We start from the raw sequence: 9,661 nt of genomic DNA on the forward strand, positions 1-9,661 counted from the left end.
GATAATTTTGCAAACATTAGGAAATGTTTTTTTAAAAGTTAGACTTAGGAAAAGTTCAATGATAAATCTTTGAATAATGTACTAAGGTTTTGGAGGAGCTAACTTTGAGATAAAGTTCTTAACATGTTTTAATTACAGTAGTTTAGTATGCAAAGCGTTGACCATTTTATAGAATCATCCAGAAGATTCGTTTTCAATTCTATTTACATAACTTTTTATCATTCAAAATAACATGCTTTACTATCATTTTGCAAAATGATTAAAACAAATAAATTAAATGTTTAAAAAAACTGGACGTTCAAAGAGAACATTAGAAAAACCTTCTTAGAACATATTTTTGTTAGCTGGTGATATTAGTAACTTTATTTCCACGACTGTTCCTTCTAATACTTAGTCACAGTAACATTAGTTCAGGGCAGGTCCGTTATCATTTACAGCTGCGTAATGTTACAGTATTTGTGTCTTCGGCGTTACACCGCGTCGCTCCAGCGGTTTAAAAACTTAGTTCCATGAGTTTCACGGAAACAGAGCTTCACATGCATGCATTCCCTGTTAAACACATCCAAAGCTCGCGGCACGGACGTGTTTTCCAGTATGCGAGAGTTGATGAGAACTTACCCAGAATGTGAGATTGCCACATAGGTGCTTCATCGCTTTTTTAGATGGAGCTCTTCCTTATGCTGAGAGGAGGATGTGGCTGATTTTGTTCTTGCATGCAACTCAGACACACGGTGCTACGCGCATGCATGGACGAAACGCAACAGCGGTCAGCGGATAAACTGATATTAGCGGTGTGCCCGGTATCTCCTCCCCCGGGGTGCCCGTGTGACGTCCGTTTCGACTGGATCTCTCCCCCTCGGTACAGTACAGACAGTCAATCAGTCACCCTGAGGCTGAGAGGCCGCCCACTCTCTCTCTCTCTCTCTCTCTCTCTCTCTCTCTCTCTCTCTCTCTCTCTCTCAAGCGCTCGTGACACGGCCGCACAGATGCACGCGTTTTATTCTATCAAAATTGACAATATTTAATGTAGCTTTAATGTTGTCAAATGCATGATACACGAGTTACCTTAACGTTTTGGGAGTGCTTTCATTATGGCAAAGTTATTTAGAATATTTTCTGAATCCAATATTTACATTTACAGAAAGTTAGACCAACTTCCAACTCAGAAAAGAGTTGCATGACTGATGGATATATAGGCTGATTAATGTTTTGAGAAAGTTATATGATCCTGAAGAAATAACTTTGTTAGGGGGTGGCTTGGGGGGGTTGGTAGATGCTTGTTAATACAAATTATAATGTTGTTTCACATATACAAATGAAGAGAGAAGACAGAACACCCTGTAAACATTTCAGACTTTATTGTAGATGTTTGATAAGTGGGCTCTCCCTCGCTCTCTGAGCCTGCTTCTGCCTCATCTTCAATGGAAGTAGGGGAGAACGGGGTGAGATGAGCCAGTGGGTAAGTTGACCCACCCCCTGTTTCTTGGCAACTATAAACTTTTACTGTCATGTGACCCTGTATTTTGGAACCACCCATATTTTCTGCCAGACTGTGAAAAGGAGAAACACATGGGGGGGATGGACGGCACCCATTTACTTTAAAACAGTGTTTGGCTTGTCAAAGTATAATTTAAGCATAACAGATGTAATGGTTGTTACACCAAAGCAAATGTATCCAGATCTAAAATATTTGTGATATAAATATAGATGATTTAGCAACATATAAACCATACAAATCAGCTTGAACTAGTTAGAAACAGTAGCTATTTTTTTCCAAGCTATGGGGCAAAGTAAGCCAAATGCTATGGGGTAAACTGAGTCAGCATTATAACTTACCCCTCCATAAGGCACTGTAGTTATGTTAAATCTCTGAATTATAAACTAGTATTTAAATGTGATATTACTGGTTTAGTTTATCATATATACATATTCTGTAGTTTATTTGATAGGGTAAACAGTGCACAAGTGCATCTTTCCACCTGTAGTCACTAATGGCCAATAAACTCTCTGTTTAGTCTGTTTTAAGAAGGCTACAACTTTAATGTTCAACATATTGTTTCAGAAATGCAAACAAATATTTGAATTTAAACTTAGTTTGGTTGGTTTACTGTTGTTAAAGTTAACTTCATGAAAAAAAAAAGAGTCCTGACTCTCTAACCCTAAATTAAACATCTAAATAATAAAAAAAGTGTATTTTTTTTAACTATTTATAGGCCTACTGTTAATATGATTTCAATATATATATATAAAAAAAAAGATTACTAGTATCAGGACAAGTGGTTATAATAGGAAATATACTTAAATAACCTACAAGAATTAAAGTGGAAAAGGCTTTACTTTGCCTTTTATTATTTTTATAAGAGCCAATTATATAAGTGTCTATCCCCACCTCTAAACATTGCTTGACTCATATAACAACATACTGTCGGCCCAAATCTGGCCCACATCTGCCACATGTGGAGTTATCATCTGAATTACATGTAGCATGTAATGATGGCACTTGGGCGGACCACACTTTTTTTTTTTTTTTTTTTTTTTTTTTTTTTTTTCTGTAGTAATGGTACATGTGAGCCAAGAGCAAAGAAATAGACCAAACTAGTTTACAAGCAAAGTCGCTGATGGAAAGAAGAGGACAGAAAAAAAAAATATGAACGGAAACACAACAACTGACTGCAGCCACAAGCTTAGATGAAATCATCTGAAGATAAAATACATTACAATCTCATAAGATCTCCTCAAACAACTCCTCAAACAGCTTCACCAGCTTCACATATTACTAACCAGACTGACCTCATTTCTGTAAGAGGTCTACAGGAGTTCTTATTGAGAATAAACAGGGTTTAAATCTAATGTTTGTTTCAACGGAAGTCACCGTAATGGTGATCAGTTTTTCCATTAGCTGGGCTCTTAACTCTTATTATTAATCATGTGTCTTCTTTGGCTGTGTGTTTGAAACATTTGCTGCATGTGAAAGTTTGTTGTTGTTGATGGTTTCACAACTGCCATGTAACAGCATGATTCTCAGAAATCTTTTGAACCCTGAATTTGTAATTTATGCTTTCACATTACAAGTCCTGCGTTACAGCAGCTTGAGTAAAAATATCAGTTTAAAGAAAACTGAACAGCACTGACACACACAGATATCAGCAATCAGCATATGAATCTCAACAATGATGACAAAATATTCAACTAATCGGATCAATTCAGTACATCACAAAAAGCTACTAAAAGACCCAACAACAAAACAGCAAGAATACAAAATAAATGCATGAGCCAAAGTTAGAATTAAAGAAAATAATAGGACAAATCCGCTGTGATGCATGCTGGGAGTTTTGTACTGTGGTACCCAGCATGCATTGCAACATTACACTTTTTAGGAGGTTCATGTGTTGATTTATGTCTCTTAACTTTTTATTTTTAAAATCTCTAATTGATTCTGCAGTACTTTTGATCTCATGCTGCAGTTTTATACCGCAAGTCTATTATTGGCAAAACGTAATTTTTAAAGTCAAATTATATTAGTGAATGTCAATAGTTGACTATCATCAACTGAAGTCGTTTTGTCTTCGTCATTGCAAATGTGTTTGATAAATATACCATCACAGCAGCCAATAAAAATGAATGAGCTGTAATAAGAGTTAAGAGCACAGTTAATGGAAACACTAATCACCATTACGGTGACTTCAAATGAAACAAACATTAGATTTAAACCCTGTTTATTCTCAATAAGAACTCCTGTAGACCTCAAACATAAAGTCAGTCGGGTTAGTAATATGTGAAGCTGGTGATGCTGTTTGATCTTAATCTGGCTTCTTATAAAAAATAAAAAAAAAGTGGAGCAATTGAACGATTCTAATGTAGACCATTTTACGATTTTAGATTTTACGATGCTTGCATACATTGCAGGCAAAACCACTCACACATTTGTATTATTATGTTCGACAGGAAGAGAACACTACTTACTAGACATTAATTTGCATTTATGCAATTTTCTTCAGGCATGTACGTAGTATCATATTCATACAGGATCTTTGTTGTAACTAATCTGTCAGTATGAAAAGAAGTTAAGCAACGGCCTGTGTGTATATGTATATAAGGCCTATGGTTCTCAATGAGAATGCATCTGTCATGTTCACAGTAGAGGATCTGTCAATAAACAAAATAACTCATGAAAAGAAGGTAAAGCTGGTGAGGCAACGGATTGTAAAGAAGGAGATCCCATTACACACATTAAACCCTATTCTTCATGCTGGAAGCTCATCTGCACCAGAGCCAAGAGAAGATACAGACAGGCCTGTACGCCTTAGAGATCACAGGCATCCACTGTGCATTACCTACATTATTCTTCTTTAGTGTCCACAACATGCTTTCTCCCCATGTATGTCTTGAGCTGAAATTGATTAAGTGAAAGGAAGTCATGATCACAGCTGAAATATTAGACTTTAATCTGCTCTGGAGCTCTCTAAACCCTCAGAACATCAAGTGGACACTACAGCAACACTAAAGCATTTGTTTCTTGGGCAAATACTAGTCAGGAGGGAACTTTAGCTCATTGTGACTCAGCACAATATCTTCTCATATAAGCCATGATGTGATGTTTTGGGGTGGGGTGCACCCTCTAGTGGTTCCATGAAGAACTTACAGTTTTCTCAGTCACTGTTGCATCATCTGTAACATTTGCAAATAAACCATTTCTCGAAACAATTGTTTGCCCTGCAAAAGCTTGTCGAAATACTTTGTTCATCTCCCAGAATTAAGTATTTATGTCCATGAACAAATCAGTGCAATCAGAATGAAAGTCTTTGTTTTATGGCTTGGATGTAGGTGATCCAGAGTGATTTCCTGATTCCTTTTCTTCACTCTGGATATAAACAGCTCTTGAAGGATGAACATGACACAACAGTAGAACACACAGTTACACTTTAGCTGGTGCTCTGACATCAAGTTACAGTACAGTGTCATTGTGATATAGAAAAGAGAAAGACAAGAAAATATACACACACTTATATGAATGCATGTGTGACTGTAAAATCAAGTGTATTATGCTACAGTAAGTGTAAAAATGCTGCTGTAATATAACTGTAAGCATACGCACTGTTGAAACACATCCCTGTTCTGTCTGTGTACACTCTTATAAACTTTCCTTGTAAGCTGTGATGTATGCCACACAAGATGTGATTCTAAGTTTGTCCTGTAGCTGTATGTGTCCACTGACCACTAGATGGGACTCTTGTCCAGACTGATAACACTGTACCTGTCCACACACTCAACACAGGGATTTACTGATGCAATACAGGAATCACATGCATCCTGTTTAGGCAGTTAGTGGTTGATTAAGGGTTACTCTTTGAGGTTTGGGGTCTGTGTTTAATGGTTGTGTTATAGATAGATAGATAGATAGATAGATAGATAGATAGATAGATAGATAGATAGATAGATAGATAGATAGATAGATAGATTTCAGAAGAACATCCAACTAAAACGCTTAAAAATAAATAAATAAATAAAAATAAAACATTTAATGAATGATGTATAATGTTTGATAATGAAAAATATTAATGACCAGATAAATTAATGTTACTGGAAGAACATTTGTCCATAACATCGAGAGAAACTTGCCAGAGCATTAATCAAAGTTCTGAGAATGTTCCCTTTTGTGAAGTGCGAAGTATATTTATTGTGTGAAAACTATATTAATTACAAATTTCTTCATGGGCATCATTTCCACCTCAATAAACTAGAACTAAATATGTGATGTTATGTGTGAACAATTAAGGTAAAAATCTGAATATTTTATTGTGCATCATTTTCGGTCAAGCTGGAATTTTGTCAAATTATGCAAAAAGGAGTGAAAATATTATTCAGTTGCATTTACAGTTAGACACCATCCATCCATCCATCCATCCATCATCTTCCACTTATCCGGGGCCGGGTCGCGGGGGCAACAGTCTAAGCAGAGACACCCAGACTTCCCTCTCCCTAGCCACTTCCTCCAGCTCTTCCGGGTGGACCCCGAGGCGTTCCCAGGCGAGCCGGGAGACATAGTCCCTCCAGCGTGTCCTAGGTCTTCCCCGGGGCCTCCTCCCGATGAGACGTGCCTGGAACACCTCCCTGGGAAGGCGTCCAGGAGGCATCCGAAATAGATGCCCGAGCCACCTCAGCTGGCTCCTCTCGATGTGGAGGAGCAACGGCTCTACTCTGAGCTCCTCCCGAGTGACCGAGCTTTTCACCCTATCTCTGAGGGAGTGCCCAGCCACCCGATGGAGAAAGCTCATTTTGGCCGCCTGTATCCAGGATCTTGTCCTTTCGGTCATGACCCACAGCTAATGGCCATAGGTGAGAGTAGGAACATAGATTGACCGGTAAATCGAGAGCTTTGCCTTACAGCTCAGCTCCTTCTTCACCACGACAGACTTGTACAGCGACCGCATTACTGCAGAAGCTGCACCGATCCGTCTGTCAATCTCACGTTCCATCCTTCCCTCACTCGTGAACAAGACCCCAAGATACCTGAACTCCTCCACTTGAGGCAGGAACTCTCCACCAACCTGAAGTGGGCAATCCACCCTTTTCCAAACTTGGAGGTGCTGATTCTCATCCCAGCCGATTCACACTCGGCTGCAAACCGTCCCAGTGCACATTGAAGGTCCTGGTCTGAGGAGGCCAACATGACAACATCATCCGCAAAAAGCAGCAACGAAATCATATGGTCCCCAAACCAGACACTCTCTGGCCCTTGGCTGCGCCTAGAAATTCTGTCCATAAAAATGATGAACAGAACCGGTGACAAAGGGCAGCCCTGCCGGAGTCCAACATGCACCGGAAACAGGTCTGACTAACTGCCGGCAATGCGAACCAATCTCTTGCTCCGGTCGTACAGGGACCAAACAGCCCTAAGAAGGGGGCCGCCGACCCCATACTCCCGGAGCACCCTCCACAGGATGTTGCGAGGAACACCTATAGTTGGAACACACTCTCTGGTCCCCCTTCTTGAAAAGAGGGACCACCACCCCAGTCTGCCAGTCCAGAGGTACTGTCCCCAACCGCCATGCGATGTTGCAGAGGCGTGTCAGCCAAGACAGCCCCACAACATCCAGAGACTTGTGGTACTGCTTCCTCAACGGAACACAAGTCGGTGGGATTGAGGAGATCCTCGAAGTATTCTTTCCAACGCCCGACGATATCCCCAGTTGAGGTCAACAAGTGCCCATCTCTACTGTTAACAGTGTTGGTAGGGCACTGCTTCCCCCTCCTGAGGCGTCGAACAGTTGGCCAGAATCTCTTCGAGGCCAACCGATAGTCTTTCTCCATGGCCTCACCGAACTCCTCCCAGGCCCTATTTTTTGCCTCCACGACTACCCGGGCTGCAGTCCGCTTAGCCTGCCAGTACCTGTCAGCTGACTCCGGAGTCCCACAAGCCATCCAGGCCCGATACGACTCCTTCTTCAGCTTGACAGCATCCCTTACTTCCGGTGTCCACCACCGGGTTCAGGGATTGCCGCCTCGACAGGAACCGGAGACCTTACGGCCACAGCTCCGAGCAGCCGCAGCGACAATGGAGGTGGAGAACATGGTCCACTCGGACTCAATATCTCCAGACTCCCTCGGGATCCGGTAGAAGCCCTGCCGGAGGTGGGAGTTGAAGATCTCTCTGACAGGGGGCTCGGCCAAATGTTCCCAACAGACCCTCACAGTATGTTTGGGTCTGCCGAGTCTGTCCAGCTTCCTCCCCCGCCATCGGATCCAACTCACCACCAGGTGGTGATCATTTGACAGCTCCGCCCCTCTCTTCACCTGAGTGTCCAAGACATATGGCCGAAGGTCTGATGACACGACCAAAAAGTCAATCATCGACCTCCGGCCCAGGGTGACAGTCGTATGGCGGCTGAGCTGGGGGGCTATTAGCAAACCCACTCCAGCCCTCCGCCTCTCACCATGGGCAACTCCAGAGTGGTAGAGAGTCCAGCCTCTCTCAAGAAATGTGGTTCCAGAGCCCAAGCTGTGCGTTGAGGTGAGCCCGACTATCTCTAGTCGGTACCTCTTGACCTCCCGCACAAGCTCAGGCTCCTTCCCCACCAACGAGGTGACATTCCACGTCCCTAAAGCCAGATTCCGTGTCCAGAGATCGGGTCGTCGGGGGTCTCGCCTACGACTGTCACACGATCCACTATGCACCGGCCCCTTACACTCCCTCCTGCAGGTGGTGAGCCCACAGGAGGGCAGCCCCACGTCACTCCTTCGGGCTGAGCCCGGTCGGACCCCATGGGGGAAGGCCCGGCCACCAGGCGCTTGCATACAAGCCCCAACCCCGGGCCTGGCTCCAGGGTGGGGCCCCGGCTGCGCCATGCCGGGCGACGTCACGGTGCTTGATATAAATTTGGACATAAGGGGTTTGTGAACTGTTCTTAGTCTGGCCCGTCACCAAGGACCTGTTTGCCTTGGGAGACCCTACCAGGAGCATATAGCCCCAGACAACATAGCTCCCAGGATCATTCGGGTACTCAAACCTCTCCACCACGATAAGGTGACAGTTCAAGGAGAGGACTGTTAGACACATGCTTTGAAATTAACATCTTTTTTAAATTATTTTTTAAAGACAAAATAGCTTTTTTATCCTTTCATTTAAAATATGAATTCTATTACACCCTTATTTCATTGACAAATAATTTATTGGAATCGTTTACTTTTAAACATTCATAGAAACTTTATAACACAAAAGGTTCTTTATAAAGTGACAGGGTTCTTTAGATGAACACAGTGTAAGAAAAAATGGCTCTTTCAAGATCTGTTCACTGAAAGTGAAACAAAAACGGTTCTTCTATGGTATCACTGAGAAAAAACACCTTTAAGGAACCTTTAGTTTATCGAGGAAATGTTCATGTGTTCTTCAAAAAACAACACAAGAAGGATTTCTTCTGTGAAGCACGTTTTGTACACGGTTAGTGGAGAAGTTAAATGAGTTATGGTGTGAAAAGCATGATTTGGGAGATTTTATTATAGGGCCAATAGATGAAGAAACACACATATTGTACTACTGACTCAATTAGTGAAGACTGAAAAGGAGCTTTGTGCCACTGCTACTGAAATAACTGATTACTGGATTGGACAGAATCCTCAAAGTATTATGCAGGCTGCAGAGCTTTAAATGTGTGTTTGTTGTTCATTTGTGACATTGCTCTTCATTAACTGGGTGCAAGTATGTAAGTATATGATGTACAGCAAAACTAAGGCAACGTAGGTTTTTGTCTACAGTCCAGCAGAGATTAGAGCGATCATTTTGGAGACTCTTCCAGGTCCAACTCGCATTGCTGCAGTTTTTAGCTGATGTGAAAATAGACATAACAATGCTCTATTCAAGCATAAAGTGATTCATGAATGTTTCGGAATGCAGATCTAAGGTAACAGAAGTTAACTGTAAAACAAATGCACTGCACTAAACATTTTTTATATGTTATTCAAAATAAAAAATTTACAAAATAACTTGAACTCTGAAATTGCTATAATCAAAGTTCTACTTCTGCATTCCAAATTTGAAGTTGACATTTAAAAAAAAAAAGCCGCTATACCAAAAACTGGGTGACACCCAAACTCCTTTTTTTTATCACTAGTGTCACAAATTCACAGATTATCACAACCTTCACTAACATTTTATAAAAGTTAT

General features: G+C 41.5%; 1 protein-coding gene across 1 annotated transcript in view; it reads right to left on the reverse strand.

The window, feature by feature from the left end:
• Positions 1 to 926, reverse strand: part of LOC128013834 (ATP-binding cassette sub-family C member 3-like) — a 50,566-nt gene extending 49,640 nt beyond the window's left edge. Inside the window, exon 1 of the mRNA XM_052597020.1 lies at positions 619 to 926. Within this exon, the coding sequence (XP_052452980.1) occupies positions 619 to 651 (33 nt within the window). The 5' untranslated portion in view covers positions 652 to 926. The remainder of the gene's footprint in view (positions 1 to 618) is intronic.
• Positions 927 to 9,661: the final 8,735 nt, after the last annotated feature.

Source organism: Carassius gibelio, chromosome B25, assembly GCF_023724105.1.
Source record: "Carassius gibelio isolate Cgi1373 ecotype wild population from Czech Republic chromosome B25, carGib1.2-hapl.c, whole genome shotgun sequence".
NCBI classification, from domain to species: Eukaryota; Metazoa; Chordata; class Actinopteri; order Cypriniformes; family Cyprinidae; genus Carassius; species Carassius gibelio.